The sequence below is a fragment of the Lontra canadensis genome, unplaced genomic scaffold, assembly GCF_010015895.1.
Source record: "Lontra canadensis isolate GAN:19392208 unplaced genomic scaffold, GSC_riverotter_1.0 scaffold41, whole genome shotgun sequence".
Classification (NCBI taxonomy): Eukaryota; Metazoa; Chordata; class Mammalia; order Carnivora; family Mustelidae; genus Lontra; species Lontra canadensis.
The window spans coordinates 12,260,553-12,275,858 of NW_022631035.1; the positions used below are offsets into that span (position 1 = coordinate 12,260,553).

General features: G+C 37.8%; 1 protein-coding gene across 2 annotated transcripts in view; it reads right to left on the bottom strand.

Annotated features, from left to right (window-relative positions):
• The window catches only part of CEP112 (centrosomal protein 112), a 406,944-nt gene that overhangs the window by 358,270 nt on the left and 33,368 nt on the right, over positions 1-15,306 (bottom strand). For both annotated transcript variants that reach the window (XM_032870788.1, XM_032870789.1), the window contains 2 exons: positions 7,819-7,912; positions 5,879-5,956 (listed from right to left, as the gene is read on the bottom strand). In XM_032870788.1, the coding sequence (XP_032726679.1) occupies positions 5,879-5,956; positions 7,819-7,912 (172 nt within the window). The remainder of the gene's footprint in view (positions 1-5,878; positions 5,957-7,818; positions 7,913-15,306) is intronic.

The following is a 15,306-nucleotide window of genomic DNA, read 5'->3' on the forward strand; positions in this document are numbered from 1 at the left end:
AACTGGCTTTTGACATTTTATTTTGGTTAGTGTTTTAGCCAAACTGGTTACAAAGGGTTCTGTCAGATTATTTCTTTGGATTATTCAGGATTTGGGTCAAACTGATCAAATATCCCTTATAGACTAATGTTGACCAATTAGAGAGGGTCTATGATTCCACAAAAACAGAAAGACATTTTATCTAATATTTTAGCTGCCTTATAGGAAAGGGCATTGTCAAGCAATATATTACTAGCACCACAACTAAAATAAATGTTTTTAAGTCACAGCATCAGTCAGAACTGCCAAAATTCTCCCGATAGCGTAAAATAAATTCAGTTCTCAATGTCAAACCAATTATGCTCCAAAATAATATTTCTTTTTTTTTTTAATTTTATTTATTCATTTGACAGACAGAGATCACAAGTAGGCAGAGAGGCAGGCGGGGGGCGGAGGGGGTGGGGGAAGCAGGTCTCCCGCTGAGCAGAGAGCCCGATGCAGGGCTCGATCCCAGGACCCTGAGATCATGACCTGAGCCAAAGGCAGAGGCTTAACCCACTGAGCCACCCAGGTGCCCCCAAAATAATGTTTCTTAAGTCAACATTTTAGAACTTGAAAAACGCTTTTCCTCAGAGATAATACTACAAATGGAAGTTCAGTCATTGGTTTACTCACATTTCAACAAACATATTGAGCATAAATTAAATACAGATATGTAACGGCACAGTCCCTTGGCACAAGGAAAAGCAAATAAGCCAAAGGAACAGAATGGAAACAGACACGTACTATCACGTGATTTATGAGACAAATAAAACTGTGGTACAACAGGAATAGTCTTCTCAATAAATGTGAGTGTCACCTGGAGATAGATTATATATATATGTGACACAAATAAATCTTAACACTCTTTTTTTTTAAATTTTAATTTTTAATTTTATTTTATAAACATATAATATATTTTTATCCCCAGGGGTACAGGTCTGTGAATCGCCAGGTTTACGCACATCACAGCACTCACCATAGCACATACCCTCCCCAATGTCCATAACCCCACCTCCCCTCCCAAACCCCCTCCCCCCAGCAACCCTCAGTTTGTTTTGTGAGATTAAGAGTCACTTATGGTTTGTCTCCCTCTCAATCCCATCTTGTTTCATTAACACTCTAGCTTATATACCGAAATCACCTCCAGATGGTATGTAATCTAAGCAGAAAAAGTGAGGGACCTGCATGGCTCAGTCGGTTAAGCGTCTACCTTCAGTTCAGGTCATGATCTCAGGGACCTGGGCTAAGCCCCACGTTGGGCTCCCTGCAGAAAGGGAGCCTGCTTGTTCCCTCTCCTCCCTGCTCGTTCTCTCTCTATCTCTTATCTCTGTCAAATAAATAAAAACTTTAAAAAATAAACACAACACGATAAAGTAAAACAACAGGGCTGCTAGCCGACAACATAGAAGAGTATCTTCAGGACCTTAAGATGGTCAAAGATCTTAAATAGAACACAAAACAATACTAATCACATAGTGAAAAGATAAAAAAATGAACTGCATTAAAATGTCCATTTTCTGTTCATCAAAGATGCCAATAAGAGATTGAAGGAAAGCAACAAAGAGAAAATATTTATAACACTCCAAAAGGACTCTTACCCAAAATAGCTACAAAACTGTGACATATCAGTATGAAAAAAGCAAACAACCCAACCGGAAACCTGGCCAAGGCACAAGGAGGCACTTCGCCCTGCGAGAGGCCATCTAAACTGTCAACAACCTCTGAAAGGTCACCTAACTGTATTAGTCACCAGGAAAATACATACAAAAACCACACAAAGCAATGTCACCAACCACTCTTAAGAATGGCTAAATTTTTTTAAGTTAAAAAAAAAAAAAGTTCACTGACAATCCCAAGGATTGGGCAGTCACCTCAGAAAACAGGCAGTATTCTGTACCAAACAAACAGCTCTCTGCTACACAACAAATTACCCCAAAACTTCACAGCTTCAAACTACACCCATTGTATTGAGCTCACAGTTCTGTGGGTCAGCAAGCTGGGCAACTCATCTGTTGGAACCACTCATCTCAACTTACTCTTTTGTCTTCCTCTTCCTCTTTTGTTTACTAGACCAGCGTGACAGCTGCCCAGGTGCCTAGTTAGGACAGTTCCCAACAGGCCCCAGGGAGGAAGGCTCCAGTGAGCAGACCAGCCAGGCTTCCGACGGGAGAGTAAAGGCATATTCCTACCTGCTAACTGTTTACAGGCACCCCTAGCCCTTGATGGGCAGGTTCACTCCTCCCAGATGGCCCCTAGCCTCCAGGTGGGTCTGCCTGCCTCGAGGGTGCTGTCCACCCTCTGGATCTACCTGTGGGATCTGGGGACACTCACTCCTGCTGACCTTGCCCAGCTCCCACTGCCTATCTTGAGAACTAGCCCTGCACTAATCCCACACTCCTCCCAGATCCTGCTCTGGGGCTAAGACGCAGAGTCCTCACTCTTTCTTTGCTTCTGGTAGGAGTGAGACTTTGCGATCAGCATGTGGACCCACAGTGGGAGTGGGCAGGTGACTAGTAACCAGGATGGAAGGCCCTGGAAAGTCCTCCTCCCAGCCCCCGGCCAGGGCTTCCGAAAAAGAAAAAAGAAAAAGGAAAAAAATGTACGTAAAGATAGTAAAGCATGAAATACACATAAATTATATTGGCAGAGTAAGAAAGCCTCCCCAAAACTAAAGGTTAAAATGCTCAGAGAGGAAGGAAAAAAAAAAAAGGAAGAAAATTTAATTGCTAGGTTTAATAAGTAAATCTCTACTTAGAATTATGTATTCATAAAAACAAAAAAAGAAATACTGACACACTCCTGGAGAAAGAAAGAATATATTTGACGGAAAAAAATGTATGTTTAACAAAATCTAGAAAATTATTCTGGAACATCAAATGCAACAGAACGAAGGTGTATGAAAGTCATGCCAGCAATATAAAAAATGCACCCTTAATGCGGAGCACTAAAATTAACTACTATTAACCAATCATTCACAGGAAGAAAAAAAGTCTATCACACATTCTCACACAAAACTAAAATCAAAGCAAAATCTAACCTTTTTAATACACTGGATTCTTAAATTATTCTACTGTGATCAAAAGATATAGTTCAGCCTGATTAATGTATAGATGTTATAAATATGTAAAAACGCAAGACTTTCATATTTTACACTGTGAGTGAACTCTCTGAACAATAAAAGTGTGAAACAAAACCCAGGTAGACCTAGTTTTAAGGTATTACCTCAAAATATTTTACATCTTTTGTTTTAATTTTATTATATAAATGAAAAATTTAATCCTCTGAACAGTTAAATAATTGGACAAAGTACTGTGTGTGCTAAGAAACGTGCATCAGAAGTTTCGAATAGCTAAGACCAAAGGCAAGTTTAAAAGGATAGACCAGAATTTAACTTTCCACTTTGATACTGCTTTCTGGCAAATACCAAAACAATTGTCTTTCTGGGGGTTTTCCTGTGCTCTTCTCCCACAATGGTAACTTGGGCCTTCCCTCCAGTGGCTGCTTCCCCTCCACCTTCAAACATAACAGTGTGTTTCTTTTCACTTACTATTCCCCTCTTGTTATTAATTCTCTCTCTTCTCTTTCACTAACATGCTCCCAAAATGGCTAGGACATTCATATTGCTTTAAATTCTGATCCATTCCCTACCTTCTAATCATGCCCCCTATCGGAGTCAGCTGTCTCTACTCTGCCCCCTGAAGACCAGCTGTCCAGCCTCCGGGTGCAGCCACCACCTCGAGCAGTGCGACTACGAAGCAGGATTCCAGCCCTCGAGTCCCATGAACCTCCAAACCTTGACCTCCCCAATGTGTCCAACCATGTCTTCAAACTCCACCCGTCTAAAAGGAAACTTGTAACTCTTCAAATCATTTCCCCCACCTGACAGTTAACTGAGCCAACGTTCCCATTTCCTAGAAGCAAACCTTTAGGTGCCCTTCCGGTCAGCTCACCAATCTGTCACTAGCATCCTTTACTCTCTTTGAAATGTCTTTTTTCTTTCAACACTTTCCATCTTCACAGAAATCACACTAACGTGCAGCTTACCACAAACACTGAAAAGACGACTGGCTCCCTTTCTCCAATTCCTACTCGCATCCACCATAACCTTCAAAATGCCACCAAGTCAATTTTCCCAAAGCACTGCTTTCATTAAAGACCATTATTAGAAGGAAGTGTTTTAGGTTTTTTAAAATAACAATCACCACTGTCAGTGAAGAGGTTAAAAAAAAAAAAAAGAAAAGAAAAAAAGATAATCCCACATACTGTTGGTTGGAGAATAAATTGGTATATGCCTTCTGGGGTTAATGTACCAGGAAGGGATATAACCTGAGAAAGCAACCAAATATGTACACAAAGATTCTTTTTTTTTTTTTTAAAGCTTTTATTTATTTATTTGACAGACAGAGATCACAAGTAGGCTGAGAGGCAGGCAGAGAGAGAGGAGGAAGCAGGCTCCCTGCTGAGCAGAGAGCCCGATGTGGGGCTCCATCCCAGGACCCTGGGATCATGACCTGAGCCTAAGGCAGAGGCTTTAACCCACTGAGCCACCCAGGCGCCCCTGTACACAAAGATTCTTAATGACTGTTACTTACATTAGCCATAAACTGGGAGCAACCGAAATGTCCAAAAATAGCAGAATGCTTAAATAAGTTATGGAGTACCCATCCAAAAGAAAAATTAGTGCTATGGTTAATATTCATATTTATAGAACTATTATAAACTTAGAGCAAATTTAAACAGTGCAAAATGATATTTGTAATATGACCCCAATTTTGTTTTAATTTTAATTTTATAAATATACACATGAAAAAAAGGAGGGGAGAAAATATATAGCAAAAGGCTAAACCATCTCTCAGTGTTAAGATTTTCAAACATACTCTATTTCTCTGATTTTCTATATTTTTCAAATTTTCAAATACAACTTATTTTATTAATAACAAAATGTGGGGCGACCAGGTGGCTCAGTGGGTTAAGCCTCTGCCTTCAGCTCAGGTCATGATCTCAGGGTCCTGGATCGAGCCCCGCCTCGGGCTCTCTGCTCAGCGGGAGCCTGCTTCCCCCTCTCTCTCTGCCTGCTTCTCTGCCTACTTGTGATCTCTCTGTCAAATAAATAAATAAAATCTTTGAAAAAAAAATGCTATAAAAATTGTTCTAACCCCCTTTTCATTTCCTCAAAGCTTTTAAATGGCATCAGGCAAAGTGGACCATGGAAGGAAAAAATAAACCTCCAGGGCTCACTGTTGCCTAAAATGTAAAAGCTAAACCACTCACTTTAGCATTCAAAGCTCCAATACAATCCACCTGATTAACGTTGCCCCTCACCCACTACATAAGTCCCAAAGATCCAGTCATGACAGCTGACTTACACCACCCACATTTCTTCAGGCCTCCCTCTTCCTAGCTCTGCACCTCCACACCTGTCTAGAAACATCCAGGCCCCTCTCGGTCTTTGCACCGAAAACAGCTGCCCACGATGGCAGCTCATCCAGGATATCTCCCAATTTTTTTTAACCGTAATGACCTTGCTTCTCCAAGTCCTCCTCCCCTTCCCTCCACTTTAGTATTCTACTTTCTAACCCATTTTGATATTTTACCATACACTACCTTCAATTATCATTTAATAGGTATGTGTATATTTAACCAATAAGAAAATCAGCTTGTTGAGGGCAAGGACTGCTTTATGCTTCTTTGGAACATTCTTTCTCTTTCCCGTACTCAAAGTCCTTCTCCCACAGTACTACTGCAGTACTGAGGCTGACATCCAATAATAGTCACTAAACAGAATCAGTTCAGATGTTTTCCAAATATAATACAATTCTTCTACATTGATATACATACATAAAGTACTTTTTTTTACCCCAAGATTCCAACTATTAAGGCGAGCTTCGATGTCGCTGTCATCCAAAGAAACAGCAGATTTTTTAGAACGAGCTTCCTGAAAGACAAAAGAGAAGAAGCGGGGGAAGGAAAGAGGGAAGGAAGAAATAGCAGAGAAAAGGAAGGAAGAAGAGAGGGATAGTGAGAGGAAAGAAGGAAAAAAAAGAAAACAGGACAAAATATATGTCATTCAGAGTAATGAGAGTTTTGTGTGCTTTTCTGGTAGTGCTGCATTGCCCTCAAAGGAAAGGTTTAGAGCTGAGCTAGAGTTCTCAATCCTAAGTAATGACTGTTTATTATAGCTGCTTAGGGCTATGAGGTGCCTTCACAATATATTCACACAGTAACTAGATTTCAAAAAAAAAAAAAAAAAAACCCACACATCAAAAGAATATTTTAAAAATTAATCCAGATTCTTCTCTTTAAGTTCTTTTACAAAAAGTTTTAATTGTGGTATACCACAGTAGCTTTAAAGGGGGGTGGGGAAACACTTGAAAAGATGAATTATTTATAATCCTTAAAATTAGTTAACAGGGAAGTTTGTGTTGAAGTCCAAGAAGCTCTTTGTTCTTAAATTAATTCTCATTCATACACTGAATATAAAGAGAAATAAGCTTTGGATTCACCTCATGAGAATACAATTATGGTGAAATTTTACTTTTTTAAAAAACTAAAATTGCACGCTTTTTCCCTCCCATATAACTTATTATATTACACATTTATCAAAGCAGATTAAAACTGTAACTGAGCACAGCCTAAAATCTGTGCCCAGAAATGGACAATGATGTAAAAGCTCTAAAAACTTAGAAAGGTATATCTGTGTAAAATAATAATGTATATATTACAGTACAGCCAAAAAATGTATTTTGAAATTAAATTTGTTGGCACACCATTTCCACACTTTTAGAAAACCTCACTACTAATAAATCTATTTACCTATGATCACTTACCTTGAAATGATGAAAAAATATACTAAAATGTTCTCCATATCTTATTATCTCCAAATTTCTATTGAACAAAATGTTGAATTTATTACATATACTCTATTAAAATTCATTATTGTTTCTACTGTAGGTCCCCTGCTTCTTGCATGTTTTTCTTTGTAAAGAAGAATGTCTTAAGAAAAGGCACCTGCCTTGTTTATTTTGAGTAAATGTAATGGTTGATAATAAGCCCACAAATATTTAAAATATGCTGCCCTTAAAATATTTTCCAAAGTTCCAAACTATCACTGGAGAAAACGCAGTGATTATGTTTAGAGCAATATGTGCTGAACAGTCACGCATCACACATGATCTCCTTGTAACTACAAGTCATGTAACCCAAGACCAGCCTGAGTTACGCAAGGAAGGCCAGAGTAAGCAGGCAAAATTCTTCTCTTTAGAAAGCTAACTGGAATGCTCACTAGCACCTTGTTCAAACCAAAACTGTGATAAGCAATGAGTTGCAAAAGAGGCATTCACATTTTAGGACATAAACAGCTCAACTTCAGCAAAAATGCAGTATCCCCTACTTTGCTACAAGTTAATCTCAGTTTCTTAAATGTATGACCACTGGGTGTTAGATCATATGTGTGTGTGTGTGTGTGTGTGTGTGTAGCTATATATACACACACACACATATAAAGTAAAAGGGAAAAAAAAAAAACAGCTAAAAAATGAAGCTTTCCAAAGTTATTCTTCGATGCACAAAAGAAACAATACACTGCTTCATGGATGCCTCAGAACCATTACAAAAGCAGAAGGAACATTATGGAGTATACCAAACGCACCACGTTCTTTGATATTGGAGTGTTCACCAAAACCCTTACATTGTACGCAATGTTTTTAAGTAATTGTTGGAACTTTGACAAACCTGAAACTAAAAATTTGTGGAGTTATTTTAAAATAACAAACAAAAGAAAGTAGAATCTGATCTTACACAACTCTTTGGGGTAATACTCTGTCCATCTTCTCTGGAGGTTGGACTCGTAGGATGGGATCGCACTTGGAGCTTTGCAGGGTATGGTTCCCTACTAAGAGACCAAAACAGTAACAGTCAGAATGGGGGAAATTCAGAAGACACAGGGCATTCAAATCTAGGACTACTAATGTTTTTCTTTTGGAAATGACATGATTTTTTATATTTAACAATGATGCTTCCATAGCAAAGAAAAAAGGCATACAACGACCATTTGTAATTCTCACATTTAATTTCATTTAAGTATAAATAAAATGTCACCTAAATGCCACAGACTTGCTTATAAACAAATGCTATTTTTAAGTGGAACTGTTATAAACTACATGTATTTAAATCTTTTCTTCTTCCTCCCTCTTCTCCTAAGTAGAGAACAAGAGAAAAATGAAACATATATTCTTGGAGAGGATAATTGTTTTTAAAGGTTAGTAAGTTTTATTGATTCCTGTTGTACTTCAAGATGAAGCCGTTAGATACATAAAATTTAAAAATCCTCATGTACTGAAAATTTGGATTAATTTGAAACCATGTCAGAAAGTACAGCTAAATCAGTCTTAAATTTAAAATACACCACATTAATTCAGGTAAAATGTTATAAGTGCAGTTAAATAGGAAAATGATTTAAGTTTCCAAATGAATTTGAACAAAAAGGCTTTTCTCCAATATAAAATGTAATTTAAAAATATCATTCTCAATATTCTGCTTTAGCCTGGAGTCTCTCATATATTTTTACTCAAGCTACTTCAATGAATGTTTCATTATTATGATTATCTATGCTCTGAACAGTTCCTTCAAGATACATAAAATGGAAATTAACCATTAAAGAATGAGGTAAAGTCACTAACTTTTAACCACAAGCCCTATCGGGATTCCCTTCACAAATACTGGTCCATACGAAGTAGTCCCAAAGACAGAATAGTAGTTGAAAAAGACAAGATGACAATGAATGTGTTTTTGTTAGTAACACCAAAAGAATAGCATTCCTTAGACTAGTTACTAAGTAATGTAACATGTCTGAAAAAGCTGTTTTAAAAGAGAGCTATTAATTTGTTATACCAATACCCCGGGTTATCCAAATACTTAAAAACAAATCAGAAAAATAGATAAAGTAATATTTTGAGAATAACTTCATTAGCCCATGTGCTTGAGCTGATATAAACAGTTAAAACTAAGGATGTGGGAAGAGGCAACCTGATACACCATACTAAGCAGTGGCCTGTCCTTCTTTAAGAATAGATTAAACAATCATAAAAAGAGCTAACTTAAAAATTGAAAAATGCTTAAATATTAAAAGAAATTCTCATAGAAAATATTAATAAAAAAAGAGGACTGAAACATTTATCTATTTATTACACAGGGTGCATACATAAAACAACATATCCTTTAATTCACTTGTAGCTGTCCTCTGTACCAATCTACTTCTTTCCCTTCACAATAAATTTTCAAAATAAGTTACTAGATCCATGTCCTAACCTGCCATACACTTTTCAATCAACTGCAATCTGACTTCTACTCATCCTGAAAGTGCTATAAGTCATCAATGATCTCCTAGCTGCTCAAGCAAATGAGCTGCTATCTGTCCTTGCCCTAGTGGATCTCACTAAAACATTAGGTACAGTGTTTTAAAAATGCCACATTCACTGGCTCCGTAGAAACATTCTTCCCCGGTTCTCATTCAATCCTTCAGAAATCTCCTTCACAATAACCTTCAGCAGCTTTTCCTTCCCTGCACACCCCAACCATGTTATAATCTTGAGGTTCTGGGTCTAACCTTGTTTATTCCCTTTTACACGCATTCCCTCTGGACAATCCAAAGTGCTAATAAAACGACTATCTGTTTTTCAAATAACAAGGAGCTCTGGTTACCAGATCTACATTTCCAACCCTAATTGCTCTCTCTCAGCCTCCAACCCCATTACAAATACAAACTGAAAAGCGCTACTGACTTTCAATTCAATGTGTCCAAAACTAAATACATTTTATCATCCCTAAAACATGCTCCAATCAGGCCAAATAAAGCAGAGGCATTGCGGAAGCCAGTTTCTTGTGCAAGCAGTTGAGACAACTAATGAAGGAGGGCTTACCACTGCTAAAATCTGGATGACAGGACATTAGGCACAGAAGTTTAGTTTCTTGCCACTGGGACTGTCTCCAGCTGGAAACACCATTAACTGGAACTCAAAGTAGATAGTTCAGACTCACAGTGATGGGGCTGGAGGTTAGGGAAACAGTGAGAGAGAAGATAGGAGAAAAGTCTCAACCCTGTAAGCCTCTTCAGGAATAACAGGTACTGTCTACCACACAGAATAGCAAGGCGTGGTGCTCATAGAGTACCTGGTACAGGGACATATTTACATGAGTTCATGGTTATGGTACTTGCGTCAATGAGAAGAGAGGGACTGCGGCTTGATCAATTTCAGGGCACTGAAACGAACACAGCAAGCATGTTAGTAAGTTTCCTGACATGTAAATGCCTCTCTCCTCCTCAGAAGGAATAAAACTGTAGGAAATATAAATTTTTCTTTTTCACTTTTTCCTAATGCTAAAATATTTCAACAGGAATCCAGAACCATTCTCTCAGCATTATTCCTGATTCCAAATACTAGAGAAACAAAAACTTGTCCCCATAAAATAGAGAGATAAGACACAGGACATGTAAGATTTAAAAGCCTAAAGGAAGATCAATCAAATGTCCTCCTACAAAGAAACTTACCATATATATTTATATATATAAAGGGAAGCTTCTAAATGTATCTTTGTGTTTCCAGTGTCATTCAAGTGGATATTTCAGATGTAAAAAGAAAATGAATAATCCATGATCATAAAAACGTGTTTACAAATGAAAAACATGATTTGGTAATTTTAAATTTTGGTAAAATTTGGTAATTTTAAAATCATAATGGAAGAAGAGAATAGCAGATTAAATATAGTATAAAATCAAATCAGTGAATTAAACTGGTTCAAGAAATATTCAGATAACACAAAGGTAAAAATAAATGGATAATTATAATAAATGAAAACACACAACAGATAAGGTAGAAAGATTCACAATCTCTAACATCAAAAAAATATGAATTCCAGAAGGAATAAATAAAACAGAAACTGGGGAAATAATAATTAAAGAAATAGTAATGACAGTACCAGTCAAGATTGCATGCCACTTTTAGCTAGAACAAAAATGCAATGCCATGAAAACGATGGAAACTAAAGGTCTGCCAGGTTCTGGTTCCAGAAACAACTAGAGACAGCAGGAAGTATGACTCTGGAGAATTAGTAGGGAACCAAAGTTCCCCAAAGTAGAGGAACAAAGTCAAACTCCAAAAATCCAGAGGCAGGGATGGATTTCCTTGCTCTTGAGAGGAAGCTAAAAATCAATGCGGGTGATCACTTCTGACAGCTAGGGCTTATAAGAAACCATATGCCTAGGAAAGGCAAAGGTCACAGACAGCATCAAAACCAAGGAATCAGACTAGCTTCATGTGAAAGGGACAGAATTCAAAATGAAAAGAGATACTTGATTCTCCAAATTCCTACAAACAGGAGGCAAGCTGGAAAACTACTCAGCTTAAAGCAAATCATTCCTTATAACTTAAAAAATACAGACACACACACACACACACACACACACACACACAGTTCAGAGGGAAAAGCCAAGAATCCAAGGACAGAAAAGCAAAGAGCTGGGAAGGAGCACTAAACCCTAATCAAGAAACAGGCAACAAATGCCTGGCTAGATTTCAGAACTCCTATAGAATTGTCATCACTATGTATTTCTTGTTCTTCCTGGTTTTTTTTTTTTTAAAGTTTTTATTTATTTATTTGACAGGCAGAGATTACAAGTAGGCAGAGAGGCAGGCAGAGAGAGAGAGGAGGAAGCAGACTCCCCGCCAAGCAGAGAGCCCGATGCAGGGCTCGATCCCAGGACCCTGGGATCATGACCCGAGCCGAAGGCAGAGGCTTTAACCCACTGAGCTACCCAGGCGCCCCCTCCCTGGTTTTTGAATGGGAGTTCTCCAGCCTTCTACCATGTGCTGGCTGGATGGCTGGGGGTGGGGGGAATAATTTGATCCTTTAGTTCACAGATGTTTAGATAGGAAGGCACTCCAAGGAAGCCTCAACTGCACCTGGATATGATTTTTATTAAGTTTTTTGAAAGATTTTATTTATTTATTTTTCAGAGAGAGAGCAAAAGAAGGGGAGCGGCAGGCAGAGGGAGAAGCAGGCTCCCCACTGAGCAAGGAGCCCAATGTGGGACTCAATCCAGGACCCTGGAATCATGACCTGAGCCCAAGGCAGATGCTTAACCAATGGAGCCACCCAGGCATCCCTGATTTTTATTAAGTTTATTGAGGTATAATTTATGTACAAATAAACTGTATTCTTTTAAAAGGTAGAATTTGATGAGTTTTGGCAAATACCCGTATAACCACCACAATAAAGATACAGATTCTTTCCATTGCACCTAAAAGTTCCCTTGAGCTCCTTTTTTATCAATCTTCTGTACCCAGACAACCTCCATTTAGTAGAATCTCATGTATATGGAATCAAACAGCATATACATTGGTATATCTGGCTTCTCTCATTGAGGAAAATGTTTTTGAGATTCCGCCATATTGTTACATGTATCAAAAATTCATTTCCTGGGCCAACTGGGTGGCTCAGTTGGTTAAGACTCCAACTCTTGGTTTCAGCTCAGGTCATGACCTCATGGGTTGTGAGATGGAGCCCGCAGGGGGAGTCTTCCTGAAAGATACTCTCCCTCTGCCCCTCCTTCCACTTGCTCACATGCTGTCTCTCTCTCTCTCTCAAATAAATAAATTTTTTTAAAGTTCACTTATCTTTATTGATCAGTATTCCCTTTTATGAATGAACCATAATTTGCATATTTATTCATGTGCTGATGGACAATGTAGATTGTCTCCACATTTCGGATACTATGAAAAAAGCTGCTATGAACATTCAACTATTTACTTGGGCATACGTTTTCATTTCTCTTGACTAAATAACAGAATTATGGGGTCATATGGTAAGTTATCCTGAACTTTTTAAGAAAGTGACAAACTGTTTTCCAAAGTGATTGTGCCATTTTACATTCCCACTAACACTGTATGAGCCTTCCCATTTGATCACATCATCACCATATGTGGCTTTCACAATCTTTATCATTTCAGCCATTTGAATGTGTGTTTGGTGGTGTCACATTGTACTTGGTCATGGTCATTCCTCTGATCAAGTATGATGCTCACCATCTTTTCACACATGTCTATTAGTTATTGATATATTTTGTGAGGTACCCGTAAAATCTTTTGCATATTGGGTTATCTACTATTCTTGAATTGTAAAGAGTTCCTCACTTCTTCTAGACACAAGCCCTTTGTCAGATACTTGTATTTAGAATCTTTTCTCCCATTCTGTGCTTTGTCAGGTTATTTTCCAAATGATGTCTTTCAAAGAAAAAAGTTTCCATTTTGATAGTCCAGTTTATAACTTATTTCTTCATTGTGGGTTTTTTTTTTAATATCCTATTTTAGAAATCTTTGCCTACTCATAGGTCATCAAGATCTTTCTGTTTTCTCTTAAATGTTCTCCAGTTCTGGGGCACCTGGGTGGCTCAGTCGGCCAATTGTCTTCCTTCAGTTCAGGTCATGATCCCAGGGTCCTGGGATCAAGCCCCACATCAGGCTCCCTCCTCAGTGGGGAGTCTGCTTCTCCCTCTGCCGCTTCCCCTGGCTTGTTCTCTCTCTTCCTCTCCCTCTCTCAAATAAATAAATAAATCTTGGAAAAAAAAAAAAAGTTCTCTGGTGTTAAGCATTTTCATTTAAGTCTATGACCCATTTCATTTTTTCCCATATGGATATCCAGTTGTTCCCCCATAATTTGATTTAATTCCTTTTATTCCATTCCGTCTTTGTGGGAAATCAACCGAACATATATGTGCAGATGTATTTCTAGAATTTCTGTTCTAATCTATGGCTTTATCTATCTTCTCACCAACACTGATATCTCTATTACTGTAGCTTTAATTCTAAAAATCAGGAATGTTAAGTCCTCTTTCTTTTCTTTCCTTAATTTCTTTTCATTCTTAATTGCTTTTGTTTTTAATGGATAACTTAAATCAAGCAGGGGGACCTTCCCTCTATTCCTAATTTGCTGAGAGTTTTTATCATGGATGGTTGTTGCATTTTGTTAAACACTTTTTCTGCATCCACTGAGATGGTGACATGATTTTTCTTTCTTGTTTATGTGATGAAATATATAGATTTTCAAGTGCCAAAAACCTTCATATTCCTGAGAAAAACCCCATACATTCATGATATATTATCCTTTTTATCCTCCTTCTGCATACAATTTGCTAATTAAGAATGTTTAAGTGTTCTTGATTTAAACATACTGTATACCAGTTTGCAGTTTTATGTTCTTATAATGTCTTTGTCTTCTTTTGGAAACAACATAACACTGAATTAACAAAATCAGTTGGGAAGCATTCCTTCTTCCTCTATTTCCTGGAAAAATTTCATGTAGGATATCTCTTCCATAAAAGCTTGATAAAATTCACCAAGGAAGCCACCTGGGTTTGGATATTTCTTAGTGGAAAGGTGGTTAATTACGAAGTAAGTTTCCTTGGTAGATAACAGGGCCATTCAAATTTCCCATTTCTTCTTGAGTCATTATTGGTTCTTTGTCTTTCAGGGAACGTGTCTACTTACTCAAAGTTTTCAGTGATACAAAATTATTTATATTATTCTCTTATTATATTCTTAATGTGTGCAGGATCCATATGGTGTCTCCTTTTCATTCTTGATACGGTTAATTTGTGTGTTTTTTTTTTATTTTCAATCGTGGCAAAATACACATAACATAAAATTTACTGTCTTAACAATTTTTAAGTATACAGTTCAGTGGCATTAAGTACATTCATAGGGGTACCTGGGTGACTCAGTGGGCTAGTCATTGGACTCTTGGTTTTGGCTCAGGGCATGATCTTAGGGTCCTGGAGTCAAGCCCTGCACCCAGCTCCGTGCTGAGCATGGAGTCTGCTTGTCCCTCTCCTTCTGCTCCTCCCCCAGCTTATGCTTTCACACCCTCTAACAAATAAAATCTTAAAAAAAAAAAAAAAGTACATGCATATTGCTGTGCACCCATCATTACCATCCATCTCTAGAATGTTTTCATCTTCCTATACTGAAACTCTTACCCATTAAATAACTCCCCATTCCTCTCTGCCTACAGCCTTTGGCAAACACCATTCTACTCTTTGCCTTCACGAATCTAACTACTTTAGGTAACTCATAGAAGTGGAAACATACATTATTTATCTTTTTGTGATTGGCCTATTCTCCCTAGCATAACATCTTCAAGTTTCATCCATGCTGTAACGTGTCCAAATTTCCTTCCTTTTTAAGGCTCACTTATTTTCCATTGTATGTATATACCACATTTTCTTCCCATTCA